General features: G+C 39.5%; 1 protein-coding gene and 1 long non-coding RNA gene across 9 annotated transcripts in view; one reads left to right on the top strand and one right to left on the bottom strand.

The window, feature by feature from the left end:
• The window catches only part of RANBP10 (RAN binding protein 10), a 158,534-nt gene that overhangs the window by 4,224 nt on the left and 131,377 nt on the right, over positions 1-22,933 (top strand). For 4 of the 6 annotated variants that reach the window (XM_056808021.1, XM_007477193.3, XM_016427715.2 and 1 more), the window contains exon 3: positions 18,177-18,229. In XM_056808021.1, the coding sequence (XP_056663999.1) occupies positions 18,177-18,229 (53 nt within the window). Of the gene's footprint in view, positions 1-2,735; positions 2,836-18,176; positions 18,230-22,933 lie in introns of those variants that run through there. The other 2 variants (XM_016427716.2, XM_007477196.3) reach the window with 2 other exon arrangements.
• LOC103092791 (uncharacterized) lies at positions 1,789-21,214 on the bottom strand. Of its 3 annotated transcripts, none has more exons than XR_001626141.2 (3): positions 20,963-21,214; positions 16,953-17,439; positions 1,789-2,824 (listed from the first exon to the last, which is right to left on the bottom strand). It is a non-coding gene; the product is annotated as an uncharacterized LOC103092791 (long non-coding RNA). The 3 variants fall into 3 exon arrangements; XR_001626142.2 differs by lacking the exon at positions 1,789-2,824 and adding an exon at positions 10,029-10,695; XR_459479.3 differs by lacking the exon at positions 1,789-2,824 and adding an exon at positions 11,247-12,603.

Here is a 22,933-nt window from a genome sequence, read left to right as displayed (position 1 = left end):
TCTGCACAGGGATGTAATTTACCTAAGGTCATCCAGTAAATCACTAAAGGAGTCAAGACTAGAACCCAAGTTCTGTGACTTCTAGGCTAGATGGGGCTTTATTCCCATTCTATACTGCCTTGTGTTATGTGTCTTAAGAATCCCTCCCACCTTTTCTAGCCCTTTCCTAGTCTAGTCATGGGCCCATACCTTTCCCTAGTCTAAGTATACTTAAGAGATACCCAGAAATTTATCAAAACCACTTTAACTCATCAGATATTACAGTTATCACCTATATTGTACCTGCTACAACTTTCCTCATCAAGAATTGTGAGAAGGAAATGGCCAGGTTGTTTTGTTTTTGGTGCACCACAGTATTTTTGTGCTCTGGTTGGGAAGCTCTTGCCCTAGAGGATTTAGATGAAAACTGCAGTTATTTAAGGGATATGGTATTTCTGCTAGTGCTGTGTTGTGGCTGGACATGGGTCTTCTAGTCCCACTGAGATGGGAACTTCAGATTGGCAAATTTGAGAATTGTCATTTTGCACAGTGTGCTTATAAACAAATATTGTTGTTTATCATTATTCAGAAAAGGAATGTCTGTATTTTGGTGCTGGCATTACAGAGGACTGTGGCAAATGACACAGTGCTCAGATTTGTTTTAGGATGCCTCTTGGTAGCAATGGACAGGTTCTGAGTTAAGAACTGGATCTTTGGTCATGTGACTAAGAAATCATTAGTAATCAGCTTGTTAGAAAATAGGTACAGGTGGGTAAATACAAAGGGCTTAATTAAGAAGCAGGATTCTGGTGGTAGTAGCCTTTGGCACCTTTGACCCCATTACCATGAAATGATATTTCATGGAGTCCAAGCAGATCAGATTGCATGTTTGGGGAAAGACCATCTGACAAGAAAACATCAGAGTTCTAGTGGTGTCAGGAGAAAGACAGTGGAGTACTTTTAGCTGATATTTGGGCTCATTTTGTTAGAAAGTCCCAAAGGCCCCAAAATGGAGTTGCCTCTGAGATGAGCTGTGTCCTGGGGATGGCGGCATGCAACCCTGCTGGAGTCCACAGTTCTCTGTGATGACACACCGAGGGTGGGGCTGGCAAACAGATACTAGACTATTACTCTCAAAATAGATTGTAACCTCATCTAGGCTATGGCCTCGTGTATGACCATACCTAAGTGTGTGGCACACTGGAGTGAACGCTCTCTGAGAACCCCCCCTCCCCCCCATGGCTTGTGAATTATTCTTTCAGTCTGTGAATTCCTCATATAGGACCTCTGAATGGTGCTTGCCTTTACTGCTGATGCTGACTCTCTGCGTGTACTTTGTCTAGAGAACAGTGACTTAATTTTACCCAGGCAGCAGAGTATTGTCAGAGGGGCTGTGTAAGCAGGAAAGCAGTTAACTTTGTTTGAATTGTGAAAAGTTTTTGAGGAATGAAAGGGAGCCTATTCTGTTGGCTTGAGTCAGGCAGGCTTCTGCCCAGAGGCCTGTTGTGGGGAGGCTCTAGTTCCTTAGTTAATATAAAATGTTAGAATATTTGAGTACCAGGTACCTGAGATGCTGAGATATGATTAGAGAATGGTACTAGGGGAGGCCTCCTCAGAGGTAAACTTATTATGAATTTTGTAGTTCTCAGGTAGCATCTTGTCTGAACACCAGAGTCTAAGACATGTTATTGTCCCACCTCAAACAACCAAGAATCCTCATATCTACCAGAAAGTGAATTCAAAGTTTTTAATTGTATCTAGAGATTAACTTGGTGAATTAAGACTTCATAAAACATGTGCTCAGTTAGATATTAAATAAAAGCAACTTTTAATATCCAACTCCTGGCATATTAAACAATAGTCCTTTAAAGGTCTTTCTTTGTAGACCTCTAGCATCTTCAATGTAGAATAGTTATGATGATTTAAGTCTCTTTCTGCTTCTTCCTATACTGGGTATACTGGGTTTGTTTTTCAGTAGTGTATGGGGTTATCTTTAACCTGCAAACCAGTGGAAGAACTGAGTCTTAACCAATAATCAACCCTAAATAAGTCACCCCAACCCAAGACCAGTCATGGGATTTTTGCAGCACTCTTATTGCCCTCTAGCCTGACTTCTGGACTCTCAAGAGTAATTTTTCAGGGAATTTAAGGAAGTTGTTTTGGGGCACATTGGCAAATATTGGAATTTAGGACTTTGAGAAATTGCTGTTTCTTTTCAAATATGAATTGATGGTCTGTTTTGGGGGCTTAGAGCAAGGGAGTCTAGTTAAATTCAGAATGATGTTACACTGTTCTTCTGGTATTACTTTGGTCCAATGTGGGGATCCCAGGTTCAATTTATGCCCCTTCTCCCTTACATCATAGACATTACAGAGTAGTAGTGGTGGAGACGTTGAGCTCAGCCTTTTTCTCTGTGGCTTTTCTAAGCCTCACCCACTCCATAGATCAGGTACCTCCCTCCTGGGTGCAGAATTTCAAGGAGCTATGGCTGTATTTTTCCTCATTAGAGGCTTCCTGGGTCTGAGTATTGACACTGGAGGGTTTGCCAGAGCTCAAATGAGTCTGAGGTTGCTGCCTCTGTTTTCTCTAGCCAGTGGCCTTTCAAATTCTTTGAAATGACCCTCTTTCCAAAGCAGTGCTGTGTGAAACAGAGTAATGAGAGCAATCTTGATGGTTATAGAGTAGATATTAAGGCATGCCCTGGAAAAGGCAAGAGGTCACAGCCCCAGCTTAAGGCAGGTTCGGCTCCTTTGCAGAGTCTCCATGTGCCAGGAACAGTTGCACCACCACCATCCTGAAGCCATTCGGGAGGAGATCCAGGGCCCTGAGATCGGAGTGTGGATACCTTGAAAGAGGGTAAGGAATTGTCATTGGGGGAGGAATAAGGAAATAAGAAAACATAAGACTGGGGAACAATCTGTCCAAGTGGGAAGAGTGATGACCTTCAGGCCTTTCCAGAAAATACTTAAAGTGCTGGTAAAGTCCTGTTGTAGTAGTTTAAGGGGAATATCCATATCGTTTTTGCTGTATTTAGGCTATCATGGATATGTTTCTAAAAATCATGTCCCTAGCTATAGAACTTTATGTGAATTAGGCTGATAACCTACAGAGAGAATCTCTGTAGTGAATTAGCTTGTGATAGCAATAACCTGCTATGAGTGTGTGTGCGCACACATGTACATATGTGTGCCCTCTTTTCCTTTTCTGCTCTTCCTTGCTTTTCTTTTCCTTTTCTTCTCTTCTCTTTCACATTCTCCCTTTTATCTTTTCCCTTCCTTTCCCCACTTTTCCTTTCTTTTTCCTTCTAGCTCTTACACAATTTTTGTGGTATTGGAGTGGGTGTCTGGGAATTGTTTTGTTTAGATATTTGAGGTGGGAGGAGTGAGAAGAGTTAAATTTAATTCAGCCAATATTTTTTAAATGTCTTATCTCTGCAAGGTACTATATATAATATAGGGCATGAAAAATAACACAGTTACTACCTTCAAGGAGGTTATGTTCTAATAGGGGGAATATAGATATGTATGTTGATAAGTATAATATAAGGTAAAGTGTGATGGTACCAAAAGAGAGATCCAGACAAAATGTTCTAGGAAGAGAGGAAGACCATGCTTCATGAAGGAAGTGGAACTTGAACTAAGCTTTTAAATAAAAGGATTTTGATGGCTAGAAATGAGTGCAAATGAATGGACTTTAGAAGTGGGTTGAGCTCTAGGAACCTGCAGTGAGTGAGGGGCATAATATGAAATAAAGTTAACAAGATCGAGTGGAGACAGTTTGTTCATCCTGGGCTAAGGAATTTTAGTTTTATTCTTTTTTTTTTTAAACCCTTAACCTTCCTTCTTGGAATCAATACTGTGTATTGGCTCCAAGGCAGAAGAGTGTTTAGGGCTAGGCAATGGGGGTCAAGTGACTTGCCCAGGGTCACACAGCTGGGAAGTGTCTGAGGCCAGATTTGAAACTAGGACCTCCCATCTCTAGGCCTGGCTCTCAATCCACTGAGCCACCCAAGCTTCCCCCTTTAGTTTTATTCTAAAGGCAGTAAGGAACCTTTGAAGGATTTTGAGTGGTTAAACTTTTTCTTGCATTAGGAAGATTTTTGTAACTAAAGGGTAATTAATTTGCATCTTGATGGGACAAAAGCTCATGTCTCTTCACTTTTTTACAGTGTAAGCATTATTATAGAGAAGAGAGTGCCTGTTATGTATAGAGACTGAAGAAGGCACCTATATACATAAGATAGAGTATCTGCTATATAAAATTGTTGCTCTCAGATCAACAAAGCAGTGCTTTCTGTAGTTTTCTGCCAGCATTTGGGAATATATTTATAGCTCAGGACTTTATTACATTATTCATTGGATGGGAATTTACCTTCATATCATGGGGTTTTGGTACTATGGGGACAGTAGAATGATGCATTCCTTATTAATTATGATCAAAGAATAGCCATGAGTTGCCCCATCTCAGCAGCATCTTTTACCCCCCAAAGCCACCTCTGTGCTCTTTTGATTGCCCTTTAGTGGTAAGTCTTTACAGCCCAAGGTCTTTCATTCCTGGGCTGGAATGTTGGTGGTATAGGCAGGGAATAGATAATGCAACTTGACTACACCTGGTAGCATTGTAGACCTCTAAGGTTCACTGGCTTGACTTGTTTCACAGTTCAAAGCCAAGGTCTGCTTTTCCTAAAATACTTCCATTATTTATCCAGAGACTTTGCAGATTATTCTGTAACCTCTTGTAGGTTTCTCCTTCATAATGAAATGACTATGGCAAGGTCCTGCCTGGGTGGGAGAGGTGGCCAGCTCTCTGGTATCTGATAGAATCAAAGGGGATTAGAATTTAAGAGGTCTTTTTTGGTCAGTTGAGGAAACTGGGCTAGTTACTGCTAATGTTATTGATGATGGTGGCAAACCAAGGAGCAAAACTTACTGTCTTGTGCCTAAGATTAGGGTTTGAGTTATTTCTGGAAACCTGCTGTTTTGGGTTCTTGTTATATTATGCCTCTTGTTCTTGAGGTTGTCAAAGTGTGGATCCTTCTCATGAACAGCAGGGCAGTAAAGTAACTATATGTAGCTATGCTGCAGATGAAGTCTTCTTCTCAGTCCTGGACATCAGACTTCTTTTGCCTTTAGAACTACCAGTTCAAGTCATTTAGTTGAAGAAAATCATTGGAAGGAAGAAGTTTTGACATAATCTCTAGGCCTCGTGTGGTTAATTTGTGTACAATCGTTCTATTCTTGGTTTGGAGATTTTATTAGCATCAAGTGGGTTTGGTTCAGATGACAAATGGGAACTTGGCAGGCTTATTTACTGTAATATAGTACAGATCGCTAAAGCTGCCCAGGCCCATGCTACATAGAATTATGTTTTTTTATCCTTACTAGTACTCATTGAGTGTTTCTATAGATAGGAAGTTTGTCCCTTCAGTTGCTCTCTGGTGGTGAGAGGATTTTACCCTATCCCTCTGTTTTGTGCCCATTCTTAAGGGTACATTGTCTGTTTTTGTGACTCTGTCACTGAAATATCTTGTTTTGGTATCCATGAAATTGGTGATATGAGTAAGAATGGCCACTTGAATTCATTTTCAACTGACATGCTGACTGAAAAGTGCAATATGAGTCTTATACTTGCTTTGTGACCCTGGACAGGTAGCTTAACTAACCCCTTTAGGGCCTCAGTTTCCTCCATCTGTAAAATCGGGATAAATGGCACTTGCCTCACAGTGTTGTAAGGATCAAATGAGATAATACAATGTAAAGCTCTTTGCAAGCCTTAAAGCTCTATAAAGTTTTAGCTGTTATTACCACCATCATTACCTTCATCATCTGTACTGATAAGGTCTAGGAGAAAGTTCTGAGCTAGGAGTCAGAAGGTCTGAGTTCAAATCCCTTTTCTGCTTTTTATTATCCACATGAGCCCAAGCAAGTTTTTTTCCTTCTCTGGGGCTGTTTTCTATGAAATGATAATTTCTAGGTAGCTTTTAAACCTATGAACTTGTGATTTGGGGCATGTTTGCTATCCTAGACTGTAACAGCCTTTTGTCATAACATGTTGTATCTGTTTAGCACTTCTGGCCAGATGTGACAGAGAACACAGTATGTTCTTTGTGGAATTGATGTGTTCCAAAGGCAGTGAGCTTCTTGGGGCTTCACTTACCCTTTCCATAGTGCCAGGGCTCTGGCATCTATGAGCTTAGTATTCTGATATTCTTTATCATCTTCTGGAAAGCATTTCTTGGGTTTGGCAAAGTGTTCCCTTCTGAAGGTTCTGTTTCACTGAGGGGATGGTGTTCCTGTTGTCCCCACTTGTGTGAAGAGACATGTCTTAGAGATACTTGTACCTATGTACCAGGATAAGCCCATCAACGGTAGTCAGTTGCCTTAGCTAATCAGCACAAACATAGGAGTTCGTGGTGCCCCTCACCTCATCAGGTCTAGGCCATTGCTGCCAGCCAAGTTCTCCATAATCAGGTTTGCTTTGGAGTTACTTTTCAGATTTTCCTGAGGAAAGTTTTGCTGTGGAAAGGGCTTACTATGATGAGTTAAGCACATTTATGATTTAACTAACCATTCTCATTCTTCTTTTCCTACTAAACTTGTCTGGGCAGATCACTTTTTGTCTTGTGACCAAACTAAAGAAAGAAATGAATCATGATTGTTTCCAGTACCTTCACCACAGCCCTGGTGTTAGGGATTCTTTCCTTGAGTTCTGAAGAATTTGTGACACATTTGTGGAATACTAGATTCTTGAGAAAAGTTTCTTTGCCAAAAATGAAAGTCCCAAGATAGAAACCTGGTGACTCTTTCTCCTTATACAGCAGTGGGAGGTTCTGTGGACTTTTCAGAATGGCTATTTTGTGGTCTTTTCAGGAGCAGATCCTTAATGAGTCATTCTTGTGTGTTCCTGGATGAATGTGCCATACACACATATCAAATCCCTTGTCTGTTGGCATTTGGGGAATATATTTGTTGCAAATGAGAAAACTTGCTGCCTTAGTTCTGCTTAAACAATCCTTAGCAAACAAGGGTTTGATATATAAGGATCCGTCTGAAGGTACTGTATATGCTTTTGAACTGGTATGGAATTTATTTTTAACCAATAGCAGAGAAACCTCTGGCAGACTTTCTGTTGATTCTGATTCAAGAACTTTTTCTTTTCAGCTTTTCTTTTTTATGTTTACCTGCTTCTGTAATAGTTTGAATTTCAACTTTCTAAAGTATTGATGGGGAAGAAAGGCAGCAGTCAGTTAATTTATAAAGATTCTGGATTTGTTTGGAAGATCCAATGATTTCCTTGGTTATGAGAGTGAATTAAAAAACAAATCTTGGGGGCAGCTGGGTAGCTCAGTGATTGAGAGCCAGGCCTAGAAATGGGCACTCCTAGGTTCAAATCTGGCCTCAGACACTTCCCAGCTGTGTGACCCTGGGCAAGTCACTTGACCCCCATTGCCTAGCCCTTACTACTCTTCTGCCTTGGAGCCAATACATAGTATTGACTCCAAGATGGAAGTTAAGGGTTTAAAAAAAAAATCTTATTTTTTATTGTTATCCCTTGTTTTTATATCACCTTCATTTCCAAATATGTCTTTCCCTTCTCCATCTTTGTTGTAGTAAGGATTAAAAAGGAGAAAGCAAAATAGTTCATCAAAACTAACCAATACATCCATCCTGTCTGACAGCATATTTAATGTTCCTTAGCCCAGGGTTCCTTGTCTTGTTGATGAGGGAGGTACATTTTTTTTCAGCTCTTCTCTGGGATTAGGCTTGATCATAATTACAGTTTTATTTTGTTTTTATTTTTTCCTCTTACACTTATAATCATTGTGTATGTTCTTTTCATTTCACTCTGCATCAGTTTATCAAACTTTCTGCACTTCTCTAAATTCTTCATAGTCATTCTTGGTTGTGGTTCATTGATGTTCCATTACATACTTATTCAATACAGTTCATTCAGCCATTCCTCAAACTTGCAGGGAGAATTTAACCATATTCCCTTCATAAAGGAACATTCTTGATTTAGCAATGGATGTTGTAGCTCCTGTAATTCTGAGATTAAATTACTTTAGTTTGGTGGTGTCAACATGAAACTTTTTGTTATTGTAATTGGAGGTTTTCTGAAATACAGATTAAAAAGCACAAGCTCACTTTCTTGGCTTCTTCCTCTGGACTTTGCATTGATCTTGTTGGCCAACTGACCTGCTCTCTTCATGGGGACTTCAATTCTTAGAGGAAGCAGTATTTCATTTTTTAAATTACATTTTTTTGCTGTTTTTAATTGATGAATATTATGAAACCTGAGTATTTCTTGTTTATGTAGAAATAGAGTAAAAGAAAACTGCATATAAAACCGTGACTATTACACAGAGTTTGTATTAGGAAGAGGTATATGACAGATTCAGTATTATTAGTTTTGAAGCTATCCTGCTTTTCAGTCTTGGAAATACAGTGAGCAATTCAGCTGGAAGTGTTTCCCGGCTTTTTGACATTGTCTCAAGAACTTCTTGACTTTTTAGCAGTATGTGTTTTGTTTCCTTATTACTTCTGTAACCAATACTGGGTATCAGGGTTTGACTTGCGAATCATTTTTGCCCCTTGTTCTTGCCAATTTTGCTTGACCTTGGTATATCCACCTGATTAATGCTAGGGATCTCTTTTTGATTATTTTAGGCTTCCTGAGGGCAGGTATGCTGCTGGCTTCCTCAGTGGTTCAAAAGAGTGGAACTCTCAGAATTTTCTCCTTCCTCCTTCCCCCAGCACTCATCCTTCACTATCAACAGATCATAGTTTTTAGAACCAAATGAAGTTTAGGGATTGTGTAGTCCAGTTCTAGCCCATATGGAAATGGCTCCCCACCCCAGCATAGTGAGTTAACTACAAATGTACATTATCTAGGTCGTATGGTATTTTTATTTATGTTGTTAAACATTTCCCCAACTACATTTTAATCTGTTCTAGATGAAGGTGAGTTCAACAGCTCTGATAGAGGCATGAAACTCACCTGTCCTACTTCCCTCCCCATTTTACAAATAAGAAAACTGATTCTTAAAGTGAAGTTTCTTTTGTTGTTCAGTTATTTCAGTTGTATCTAACTCTTTTGTCACCTGGTTTGGGAGTAAGTTGCTGTTTCCTTCACCCAAATCATTTTATAGGTTAGGAAACTGAGACCAACAAAATTAAGTGACTTGCCCATGGTCACCCAGCTAGTAAGTGTCTGAGACCAGATTTGAGCTCAGGAAGATGAGTCTTCTTGACTCCAGGCTTGGTGCTCTAGCCACTGTACTGCTTAGATGATTCAAACTACTTCCTGGACGTCTTAAGCTAAAATTGGATGCTGATCTTTCCTAAGACAACAGAGGCAGTGAATGGCAGAACCCAGTACTAGAGACCAGTTCCTCAACTTTCTGTGTAGTGCATGCTTCCTCTCAGAGATCTTTACTTTCTAAGTAAACTGTGGGCTCTCACCTTTTTCTTCCTTGGTATTTACATATTCATGTACTTGTTGAATTTGAGTTGGTCTTTTAACTTCAAATCTAATGGCCTCTCTACTATATCTATGCTTTCATTGAATGTTCTATATTTCCTTTACTTTTTTCATCATTGTTGTCTTGGTAAGCTCCTAGAGGGCTGGGACCAGTTAGCCTAAAACTGTGGTACTTAGCTTAGATATTTATTCAAGTCATACATTTATTCTGTTCTTGCTGTTTGTAGAGGGGATACAAAAGACAGTTTTCTGCCTGTGTGAAGTTACAAACTAGTTAGGGGGAATCATACACAGATGACAAGTATGGAATTTAACTCTAGCTTTCATATTAAATGCCTTTTTGGAGAAGATATTTCAAGACTTCATTGAGACATCTAGGTGGCTCAATGGATAGAGCACCAGATGTGAATTCAAATATGGCCTCAAACACTTTCTAGCAGTGTTACCCTGGGTAAGTCACTTAATCCCAATTGTCTAACCCCTTACCTTTCTATCTTAGAATTGTTTCTAAAAAAAATAAGGATTAAAAACAACAACAACAAATGGACTACTTGGGTAATAATAATGGTAACTGGTAAGGAAAAATGAAATAGTTGAGGCCTGTGTTCTGCTACTGATTTTGTGGTCTTAGACAAGATGTTTAACCTGGTAGTACCTCAATTTCTTGTTTTTATGGCATGAGAGACAAATATGTGACCACCTAATCACTTTATGAGGAAATTGTGTTCTCTGCCTGTGTTCAGAGCCCACCTTTGGTGGCAGCATTGCAGAGTGTTTAGAACAGAGAATATCCCAGATGGATCGGATCTCAGAAGTCCTCAGGGCCAACTCTTCAGTTCTTTACAGAGACAAGAAGCTAGTAAGATTGATCAGGGAAAGTACATCCTGTAGTGATGACCTGGAATGTCACACCAGCCAATAAGTGAACATGCACATACTTCTCTTGCAAGACATTCTCTTCTCCTGAGAAATACTGGGCATTCCTCCATGGAGGCCCTGCTTCTTGAACTTTCTGGCCACAGTTATTAGAGAACTTGACTTTTTTCTGTCCCAGCTCCCTGGGCCTGAGAACTTAGGCATGGAGTCTCAAGTACTTGAATTTTGAGGCAGAGTGTTGGAATGGAAAGAACACCAAATCTTGTGTCAAGAAGACTGGTCTTCAGATCCCATGGCTGCTACTTACTAGTCCCGTGACCCTGGAGAAGACATAACCTCTTTGGGCCTCAGCTGTCTCATCTATAAAGTAAGGAGGCTGGATTAGTTCTCTCAAGTTATTTCCAGTTCCAAACCCATTGATCCTGTGATAGGGATTGTTTGTGGTGCCCTAGACTGCCCTGCCGCTCTTGGAGCCTCAGTGCAGTTAGATCTTGGTTTCATTTACCTGAGAACTTAGAGGCCTTGAGATGCTGGTAGACCTGCTGCATAAGGAAGTTGATACCTGCACCTTGAGCTTTCCCAATCCCCAGGTTTGAGTTACACACAAAACAGTTCAAAACAAGAGTCTAGGTGACATAGCAACCTGAAGTTAGAAGTTACTTTAGCCTTTGGATTTGGGTCCAAGATGAATAAAAGTATTATCCTGCAAATACCAGAGGTTAAATTAACAGCTCTTACTTTGTGCCAGGCTACCTTTTAACTGTGAATAAATTTTAGACTTTTAGACTTCAAGAAAGGGTTGCTCTAACTTTATAAACAAGGGTCTAATAAGACACAAGCCTGCATTTACAGTTCCTTGTATATATAAAATGTTAATGATTTTTTTTGAGGAATGAATGAATGAATTCAACAATTATTAAATGCCCTTTATTTGCAAAGAACTATGCTAGGATCTGAAGGTACCAAAAATGAAAAACGGTGCCTGCTGTCCCAGAATTTAGGAATATATTTGAGCCCATTATCCAGAGCATTTGAATGCTAGGAGCAAAAATTACACCCTTTTCTGTTTTACAAATTATGGAAGGAAATATGTTGAAAACCAATTCTCTAGGCTGATGTGTTTAAAAGAGGAATGAGCAGCCTCATGAGGTGATGAGTTCCCTGTAATTGGAAATATTCAAATGGAGGCTGAATGCTTGTCAGGCATGAGCTGAGGAGATTTCTGACCAGTATGGGTTGGACCAGATGGCCTTGTGTTATCAGCCTACTACAGCACTGATGATGCAGTTCAGTGGAATTCAATAAACATTTATTAAGTGTGTGCACCTGGCCAGACACTAAAACAAACTTAGAAGAAAAGCTCATTCTTCCTTTTTAAACACAGAAACACAGTGGCCCCTACCCTCCTATTACTTAAATGCAGCCTCTCTGTATAGAAGTCATTACCAGGGTATCTAAGAAAAAAAACAGAGAAGAGCCCACAGCTTCCTATAAAAGTGGAGAACTTTGGGAGGAAATGTGCACTGGATGAGAAGTTAAAGACCTCTGCTGTTTACTGCTTGTGTATTGTCTTAGGTTCTTTGGCCCCTCTGGGCCTTAATTTCCTTATTTGAGGAAAATAAACAGGTTGAACTTGATGGATGATCAAACTCCAACATTGCCCAATTGAGGGTTCCTTAGGGTGCATACCCTTCCCAAGTAAGAAACCCTTTCCTAAACAAACATCACCATTAGTGGCATGGCATGGTAGTTGTAACCCCGAAGTAATTAAGAGTTACCCTGGCTCCCACAGACCGAAAGAAGAGACTTGTCTAGCAGAGAGAGGGGGCTGTCTGGTAGAAAAATCCATGGTGCTTATTTCTCCATTATTTGCATCTTGCCTACTACATGCCCAACATTTCCCTGGGGAAGGTAGGAAGTTTGTAAAGGTCAGTCTTCTTTTGGAAATTCTTACAGTAGAACATTTGAGGCTTTTAAAGCAAAGTCCATATTTCCTTCAGGTGAGGGAATCTTTTGGCAGATCTGTTTGGAGGACTTAGCAAGTCACCAAACTTTAGCTAGTGTCAAACAAGTCAGGATCTCAGAGCTCCTTGAAGTGAAAAAGAGGTAATGTTTTCTTTTTCATTAAGAATATTGAGTGGGATGGAAGAAATGGTCTGAAAAATGGAAACCTTATTTACGAGTTTTCAAGTGAGTGATATTCAGATGAACAGAATCCCCTCTTCTTGCTCGTTCTATCCTTGTAGCTGGCGCCCTGTGCCTGGGAAACTGGACAATGAGAAAGATAACTTTATCATTGGGACTCTTCTATACTAATTCTCTTCTCCCCCACCTCTTGTAGTTAACAGCTCTTTAGGACTTCTGTTTAAGTTCTAGAAAATTTTATATTTTTTTTACCAATTACATTTAATACATTTCCACACACTTTTTCTTAAGTTACATGATCGTACTTATCTCCGTCCTTCCCTTCTTTTCCCCCTCCCAGTGTTGGCAGGTAACTTGATCTAATTATACATGTAAGACATTTCCATATTGTTCATTTTTGTAAGTGAATAAACTTTTAGAACCCAAATCCCAAAACATAAACCTAAGTAAACAATTTAAAAAATCTTATTCCTTTCATCTCATTCTGACTCCAACAGTTCTTTCTCTGGAGATATATTAGCATTCTTTGTCTTAAGTTCCTCAGGATTGTCATGGATCATTGTATTGATCTCAGAGTAACTAAGTCTATCACAGTTGATCATTCCATAGTATTGCTGTTACTGTGTATAATATTTTCCTCGTTCTTTCACTCTCCATCAGTTCATGAAGGTCTTTTCAGCTTTTAGAAAATTAGTTTTTAATATACTTCCTCTAGTGGTAGTAGTCTCTCAGTAACAGAGGATGACGATTGTCTTTGTGCGTTTTTGTGCACAAAGACACTTGAGCATGAAGATTTAAGTGGAAAAGTCGATGCACAGAGACAGTCCCACTCTCTCAGTGTTGGAAGCCTTTGTCCAGTGGCACGAAAAGTCGTTACACCTGGAGACTTCCTCAGCTGCATTGGATGGCTGTGTTGTCTTTTGTACTCCAACATGCCCTGAGCACTCCACAGTGCCTTGCTGCATCGCCATCTCAGCTGTTGGACCTTCTTGTTGGTTTCTTCCGCCTGTTCCGCCGAAGCAGTCTTCACATGCTGGGTGAGCAAAGCCCTGGTTCACCAGGGGTCGACAACGACCCGATGGCTACCCTCACAAAGTTTAGCCGGCCTGTCAAAGCCTTTGCCTAGGGTGTGGCCACTGCCACATGCTAGCAGCTACTGGGAGCCACAAGTGAGAGCTGGGTGTCAGGTGAGGGTCAGAGGCTGGAGAGCTGCCCTAGGAGGGCAGGACAAGCCCTCCATACCAAAGATATTACTCCTCCCTAAACACCCCATACACCCCACTTCCTCTAGTATCTTTAAATATAAAGTAGTAGGATTCCTGCTTTTTGATTCCAAGCCCTTTGATGAGGAGGATGAGCAGATGTGTCATTTTTGTGGGCTTAGGGAACTTCTGATGAGGTGCTCCCTTTACTTACCTGAAACAGTACTTATAGAGAAATTTGCCTAGGGCATTGAGAAGTTAAGTGACTCGCCTAGTATTTTATAGCTAGTATGCAAAGGCTGTATTTGAATTCTAGAGCTCTCTGACCTTACTTTTATGATTTTCAAAATGCTTTGTATCAACTAACTATCGGTTGTTGCTGCTACTCTGTTTTTTGTTTTGAAAATTTTTGTTCTAAGGAATGGTTCTCTGGGAGAATGGGGGGTAAATTGGGAGAGGAGGGGATATAAAAATAAAAGGTATGAATTCAATTCTAAAATTAAAAGTGTTTTGGATCATTGTCTCTATAATGATCTTGGACAAATTACTTAATTTCCCTGGTTTCTTCATCTATAAAGTCAATTAGCCAATATTCATTAAGTGCCTACTATGTACCAGGCACTCACTAAATACTGGTGATATAAAAATCAGCAAAAGACAGCTCTGCACACAAGGAATTAGCCTTTTCCAGAGTATTGAGATGACACAGTGCATAGAGTGCTAGGCTTGGAGTCCAAAGAACTTGGGTTCAGATGTAACCAGACACTTCCTAGCTGTGTGGCCCTGACAATTCACTTAACCGTTTGCCTAGTCCTTGCCCTTCTGAATTGTTACTAAGAAAGTAAGGGTTTAAAAACAAAATAATCCTTGTCTTTCTGCAGTAGGAAATACTCAGAATTATTTATCTTTCTTTAACTTTTTGCATTTGTTAAATTCAGTGACACACTGTAAAAATTATTTGTCAGTTCCTGTTTTTTTTTTTTTGCTTGCTTATGCCAAGTAGATCATAGTCCTTTTTGGTCCTGGATAGGCATTGGGTCTTATATCTTACAATAGATAGGATAGCTTAAGAACCTCCTTCACCAGATCCTGGTCCTGTAGGAGGCATCCATCCTCTGAAGCAGGTTGCCTGTGTCAAAACAGTTTGCTAATATGACAACCTGCCTTTCAGAAGAGAAGCCAGATACCTTGATATTTAGTTCAGTGTTATCATCTAGACTGTCTCACCTGTAGTTCCCATCCTCCAAAACAGCCTGCTAATATAGTGCACATGCAAACTTCCTTTGAATTGATTGATGAGACAGAGTTTCAATAATATCTTATTTATCTGGCATTGTTGAGTGAAGTGTTCTTACAGATGCAGATTTTGTAAATAACTAAAGCTTATTCCTTTGCATACCAATTTTTTAAAAAACTATTTTGAATGGAAAGCTCTCTAAAATGTATTGCATACATCTCTACTTCCTTTAAAAAAAGTTTTTTGATACCTTTTGTTTTATATACTTGTAATTTTCTGGTAGATTCTCCCACGATTGCTCCTTTGTTACAAAGAAAAATGGATAAACAGAACCAACCAATATGTTTGAATCTGACCACTTATTCAATATTCTATACCAACAGTCCTTGGCCTCAGTAAATATATTGAAAGGAGGAAGGTGTGTTTTATCATCTGTTCTCCTGGAATAAAGTTGGTTATTGTATTTAATCCAAGACCAACTATCTTTAGTATAATTTTCATTTATATTTTAGTTTTTGTGTGTGTTGTGGTTTCTGCTATCTTAAAATAATAAACACACTTTAACCTTTTTTCCTTATGACTGCATCATCATGAACACTATTTATCATTATATGTTGTAATGCCAGTTCCCCAATCCTCCACTAAGTAGCCTCAAAACTTAGGTGCTTTTTATGATCTTCCTTGCTCTCAAAGTCTATCCGTGACTATTTCTTACTATGGGCAATGAATCTGCATCTATCAGAGTTCCTCCTTTATACCTCTAACCTGCTTCCAATCTGTTATGAGCTTTGAAACCAAATAACTAAACTGTCTAGAATTCTTTGTAAAGCAAGAGTAAATGGGCTCTGAGTGAGAATTTGAAGGGCTTACAAAGTCTATGGTCTTTGTTATACTGTGTCAGTATCTAGGAAAGGGCTCATATTTAAGTGCTTAGTGCTTTCTTTTTGTGACAGTAGTGTTGATAGATTGTCACTATTTGAGGCCTTTTTGAGTTTTGTTCTTCGTTTTGACTGTGGGAGTTGGTGAATCCATTATTTCTTTGTCTATTTAACTAAAGGACTAAAGCCCTTCTGGCTTCCTCAGATCTGCCAGAACTTATGTTTTGGAAGTCTTTGTGAACCTGTGGTTGCCTGTGTGCCACAGTGATTCAGTAGAGAGGTACTTGAGTGGGGGGAAGATCATGCACATATTATATGTGTTATATATAGGTAATATATGTACACATGTATATGTGTATGTGTGTGTGTATAGGCTAAATCCAAGCTGAAGTTCAGTGACTCTGTCTCCAGAAGCCTTTCCTAGTATTTCACACCCTCTTTCTGAGGATCGAACTCAGGACCTTCAGCTTGTGAGACTGATTGATGCGCTGCCTATAGCACCAAAGAGTCACTGGACTTCCCGATCCTCAGGACCTTCAGCTTGTGAGACTGATGCGCTGCCTTTAGTGCCAAAGAGTCACTGGACTTTGGCTTGGGTTTAGCTCCCACCTTAAGTAGATTGTCATTCCCCTGAGGGTCCCCCACTCAGTCTGAAACTGCTAGCTTGGGATTCCCTTCAGGGTAGATTCCCATGGGAACAGGGAACAAGTACAAACTTTGGGGTCTCCAACCTATAAGCTAGTCCTGAAACTTGGGGTTCATCAGATCCCACTAGGCCATAAGCTTGGGATTCCTAGATTCCATGTCGACAGGCACTATGCTAGATGCTGGGAGTACACATATGATCAAGAAAACTCCTAAGAATCTTTTCTTGCTTAGTGAGTTCCACAGGCAGCATTGTTTGGGGCATCATGGAGAGGAAGAATGCCAGACTTCCGGGACCTGGCACTACCACTTGTTAGCTTTGTGACTTTGGCAAGTCATTCAATTTCTTATCATTTTTTATCCTGGAAGTTTCTAGAGGGCTGTGACTGTACATTTTTTCAACTTTTCATACCTAATGTTTAGCACAGAGTAAGTGCTTCATAAATATTTTTGAAGAACCTCTTTGAACTTAATTCCCTCTGCTGTGAAATGGGTACTTATACTACCTACCTTACAGGGTCATTTTGAGGTTCAGATGAGATCAAATGTGTAAAATGCTGGTGAAACCTCTTTTGGAGAAGACTGTCCAAGCCTTCATTATCCTTGGAGCAAACTTGGCATAGGCCTTCCTGAGCTAACTGTCAGGGGATGGCATATGCAATCTGTCCCATATTTAGAATCCTTTCAGCTTTCTCAGACCTGCCAGAGCTTGTGTTCTGCTAGATATCTTTGTGAACCTGTGGTTGTCTCTGTGCCACAGTGACTTGATGAAGAGGTACTTGAGTGAGGTGATTCAGGAGGGAGATAACACATTTACAAATGTAGTTGTGTTTTTCTGAGACTTTACTCAAAAGAATATCCGAATGTTGGTAATAAAAGTGAAACCTGGCTGTGCTTTCTATGTCTTTGAAACTGATGTTTGTAAGCCTTCAACACTGAATCGCCACACCATGTTATGATGGGTTAAGGCGGGCTGTACTCTCCAGGATCATTATAGCTGAAAGAAAAGGGACATAGTCATATTATCCTTATTAAGTATTTTAAAAAAACAAACAACATGTAGCACTATCTCCCCACCAATCTGAATGCTGTTTATGGTGCATGGGCTCATGAAGAAAAGGGGTAGGAAAGATCACCTTGCTCTTATATCCTTTGACAGCTGGACCTTGTACTGGTTTTGGATCTCAAAGCCAAACCATAGACTGTTTTGAATGCCTAGGCATCTGTGGATGCTCGAGGGCCATTGATGCCCATGTGAGGAACTGTGAGGATTGTGGAAAAAAGACATGACCATGTGATGGAGATCTAGTTAAATTGGGGCCTTATTATCCTATATCAAATCTGGGTCACTTCTGCAGAGCCTGTGGGACTCAGTCATCTATACTGCTATGCCAGTAAGTACAATACCACTTCTTATTTTCTTTCATTTTTGTCAGTTCCTGGGAGCTACCTTTGCTGGCATTTAAAACCAAGATTAGTTGTTGATTACTTTGAAGTCAGTTACTCCTGAAAATATAGTTTGACATTTCAAGTTCGATAGTGTAATTCCTTTCACTGCTTTAAGCTAAATTTCCATTTGAAAATTGAAATTTTAAAGATTCTCCCAAAAGCCTTGATGCTTTAACCATTTTCTCTAGTTTGTTACTCTATTCATTGTCCTTCCTCTCTTCCCCCAAGAAGCTTTCAGGAGGGGGAAGAATAATTGTATGCTAACCAACATTTTTTTTTTTTAAGGTACATGGGAATAGGACTCTCAGCCCAAGGTGTCAACATGAACAGACTGCCTGGTGAGTCACTAGTCAAAAGAACATTTGTTCTGCTCTCTAGATCTATTATGGGAAGGGAATCCTCTTAGTATAAAAAGCCAGCTATGATACGATTCCTGTCTATCTATGAGGCTATAATCTAGAATAAGCTTGGAGGGAGAATGGCAAATCGGAGAGTCTACTCATTTGTTTGTGTTGTTATTTTGGGAACTAGCCAGTGATCTGGAATTTCTGGTCATTGTGGGATTCAATTCCAAAAAACGAATTTACTTTTGCTTTGCATTAGTGGAATTTGAACTGTTGATGGTTACAGCCAAGTGACCTGGGCCCTTTTCCAGTGTGATACGCCTCAGCAACCAAAAATTCCCATTGGCTTTTATTAACTAAACTGGAACTTGGGACATAGACCTTCATGAAGCATGTTGCCAATGCCTGCCTCCTTTGTTATTCCACAGTGTTTAAGATCAAAGTCTTCAAGTTACTTCAATACATGACCTGAGTTGAAGAGATTTCTTAGTAAATGAGATAACTTTTATAATTAGGCCTTAGGGCATCAATGCTACCACTGTCAACAACATCAGAGAGGTTTGGTCTTACTAGTTGGTTGTCAGAGCAAATCATTGGAAGTGACATTTGGGAAAATTTGGGGTGTTATAAATCTTAAACTACTTTGAAAGATGGATGGATTACATAACTGTGGATAAAGAATACAGCTACTCCACACCTGGGATAGCTTCTATGCTAGAATAATTAATTCATCCTTTGTGTGCTTGGGATAACACATACACCCATGCTCAGGAGCTGGGTTTGATAGAAATTGATAGTCCATTGGCAGAGCTGTTAAGAACCCAACGGCTCGGTATCATGATGAGGCAGTATAGGAGGACTTTTTTTTAAACCCTTACCTTCTGTCTTAGAATTGATACTAAGTATCAGTAAGGCAAAAGAGCAGTAAGAACTAGGCAGTTGGGATTAAGTGACTCGTCCAGGATCACACAGCTAGGAAGTGTCTGAGACCAAATTTGAATCCAGAACCTCCCATCTCTAGACCCGACTCTCTTATTTATTAAGCCACTAACTACCTCTGAAAGAGGACTTTAATGGAAACTGTTATAAACAATAAGCAATGTAAGTGTAACTAGTGAAAAAAATCTACATCTAAATGTTTAAAACCAGAGAAAAATAATTAGCTACAAGACTAGTCTTGACAACTGAATAGTCAGGATCCAAATGTATGTAGTATAGAAAATTTGGCAGGCTGACATCTTTTGTTTTAATGCAGCTCTTTAGCTTTTCCCTTGAAAAAGATGAAAATGAGAAAGTTGAAGACTTTTCTGACTGAGGGCCCACAATGATTGCTTGAGGTACCTGCCCATCTTCTGATGGATGGAAATAGAAAGGGCTTGAAGTACATGCAGCAATAGGAGTCAAGCAAAATAACATGTGAGGACTGAGGCATGAAAAGAAGATGAATCCTTTAAAAATGATGTAACCCCACATTTCAAAGAGTAATGGTTCTGAATTGTTATAGTAACTGAAATCCAGGATATTAAAAAGACCTCCCCCCCAAGAGAAACTTCAAGTGCTCTTAAATTATTTGGCAAGAATCACCCTATTATCTGTTGTATTGGGCTGTGGCATGTAGACACTCTACCAGGAAGAACAGGAAAAGAATCTTTTAGAAGGGGAATTGTGTGTGTGTGGAGGGACAAGTTCCTTTTGAAATCAAAGCCACCCTCTGACTCTGTGGTCCACTGGACTCCATACTTTCTCTCTCTGTAGCTGATATTCCTCATTCCTGTGGTTGTAGACCTACTCATGACAAACTGCTGGAGTGTAGGTTAGTGGTTTATCGTGAACTATTTTGGAATTTGCTCTTTTGCTTATTCCTTTATTCTCTCACCCAATTTTTGCTTTTTTTTAAAGTAAGGGGGTAGGTTTAGGTGACCTCAAAAGGCCCTTTATCTCTACCTCTGTGATCCTGTGACTTTTTCAACTTCTCTTTCTGTCCCTGTCTCTGTCTGTCCCTCTCTTTTTCTCTTAAATTGGAGGGCCTGTGGGAAGATGGGCATAGGGTTTTCTTCATAGAAGCAGAGGCATTTGTTTTATCCTTTTTCTCACATATTAACATTCATCACAGACTGCTTATTACAGTCAAAGCTAGGCTAATTAGAATTCCCTAAAATGTAAGCACCTCCCAGGAGCACAGCCTTGTGTCACATGGAAAGAATGCTGACTAGACCTGCATTTGAGTCCTGCTTTGACTCTGGCTTGGGCAAGCCACTTGATTTCTGTAAGCTTCATTCCCTTATCTGTGAAATGGGTATTATAATCCCCTGTCCTTCCTCTGACTCACAGGGATTGTGAGTGAAGAGTTTTGTAAATATTAAAATGTGATAGAAATGTGAGCTGCTGCAGCAATCATGAACAGTGTAGATGTTTGGCAATGGAGTCCATCTAGTAGCACCTGACATACAGAGTTATAGGATCATAGATTTTGAGCTAGAAGGAACCCTCACAGGTCATCTAGACTGTTACGGGGATTTTAGGAAAGGGGAAAGGGTTTCTACACAAGGGAAAAATCACATTTAAATTACTTGGGTTTATTAACAGAGAAGGGGAAAATGTTGGGGAAGGAATAAAGAGATGGGTAGAATTTGACTTTTTACCCACTATATTTGATTATCTAAGCTTACACTGTCTAACTATCTTCACTAAAGACTATTAAGAATAAACCCAGAATCTCATACATACACAGAATCAATGATTGGTCAGGTATCAGGAATTCAAGTTGTGGTGTCCTTAGATGGTCCCAGCAAGGCAAAGGTCTTTTCCCCAGTCAATCTGTCCACCAGGAAGACTGGAGATTTTCCTCTCACCCTCAGCCAGTTGATAGGCCAGTTGCTTGATAGGTGTTCAAGAAGTCTCAGCTACACACCTTCCTTCTTCACTTTCAGCTCCAGACTGAGTCAGTTGGAAAACTGCTCCTTGGAACTCTGACCCAACCAGCTCATAAAAGATTCTAAGTCTTAAGACCTGCCAGTCATTCTTGCAACTTCTACCTTCCCTTGCTACAAGACCAACTTTTTGTTTTTGTCAGTGAGATCTTTGAGCATGGAGATTTTTAAAGTCTTCAGTAATGCATTTTAAAGGACATTTCATCTTCTCTGGGTGTTTTCACTAGCTATCCTCCATATGTAGAACTCTTAAGTCTTCATCAAACTTCCTGGCTTCCTTCAAGTCTCAGCTAAACTTTCCTAGTTCTCTTTAACCGTGACGCCTTCTCTCTGAGACTACCCTGAATTTATATTATCTATATTTTATTTGTATAGTTATTTGCTGTGAGCTCTCTGAGAGCAAGGGATTTTTGTTTTTAAGCTTTATTTGCTAAGTGTATTCTCAAGGTTTGACATAGTGTCTGGCACAGAGTGACTAATTAATGCTTGTTTAATTAAAACAAGGCTTAATAGGGTTTGTTTTAAAGACTGGCAGCTTCACACAGAGGTGCCCTACTTTGTCTTTGTGGAGGTTTTATACAATGGTTTTATACAAATGGTTTTATACCACTTGTTCTTTCCCCTTAGTGAACTCTCCACTCAGTTAATTTCCTGGAAATGTTTGATTCTTCTTTGTCATGACTCAATTATGCTTTCCTGAACTTCTGTACTGATTAAGCAGTAGATAGATAAAGAGACTGCTTGAGGGTTGCAGAAAAAGTAACCTACCCTACCACAATAATGGAATGGCAGTCTCAATACTAAGGGAAACGCTGCTGTGGTCCTGTGAGATCATCCTGCCCAGAACCTTTTTGGATATATGTATTATGTAGTGCTAGCTTTAATAGTGTGCTTATAAAGTTAGATGGTCTTTAATTGATTGTTTCTTATGAAATAAAGACGTTTTACATGTTTCTTTTGCTGCCTCTTAGATAATTCCAATTTCCTATTTGATTGTTTGCGCCTTATTTGTAATAGCAGTATTGATCGATGTAATAAACAATCAGGAAAACAAGAATGAAACATGCCTGCCTTCCTTCCTGTTGAAGAGTTTGCAGGCCTGCTACAGCAGAATAAGGGAATCTGCTAGCAGACACAGTTGCCTGCGTGGTGTTTTTTTCTCTCTCTTTTTTTTTTGGTGCTTGTTGTTGGTAATGGGGAAAGCAGTGAGGGACAGATGTGTATTTATTTATTTTTTTCATTTGAATTAGTTTATTTAGTCAATTTAGAACATTATTCCTTGGTTACAGTAATCACATTATTTCCCTCCCTCCCCTCCACCCACCCTTCCCGCACCAATGTGCAGTTTCATTGGGTATTACTTGTGTCCTTGATCAGAACCTGTTTCCATGTTGTTATTTACACTAGGATGTTCATTTAGAGTCAACATCCCCAACCATATCCCTTAGATCCATGTATTCAAGCAGTTGTTTTTCTTCTATGTTTTTATGACAGATGTGTATTTAGAAAGGCCTATGGTAGAAAAACAAAAGACATTCAGAAAAGTTGTAGTTGTTGTTTTATTGTAATCCTTGAAGACAGGAGCATGTGGTTTTTCATATGTGTCTTTCCAGGCACTTAATCTGCATTGAGTTGAATAAGAAAAATAAAAGTATCTTAATTAAGTATGTTCTCTATATTAGGTGACAGAAATACAAATTTGGAAAAATGGAGTGCTTTTTCACAAACTGCTACTAAATGTACAAAGAAGGAAAATAAAACATCTCTT

This window comes from Monodelphis domestica, chromosome 1, assembly GCF_027887165.1.
Source record: "Monodelphis domestica isolate mMonDom1 chromosome 1, mMonDom1.pri, whole genome shotgun sequence".
Classification (NCBI taxonomy): domain Eukaryota; kingdom Metazoa; phylum Chordata; class Mammalia; order Didelphimorphia; family Didelphidae; genus Monodelphis; species Monodelphis domestica.
The sequence above is the reverse complement of the archived record's forward strand: the minus strand, read 5'-3'. Positions and strand labels throughout refer to the sequence as shown.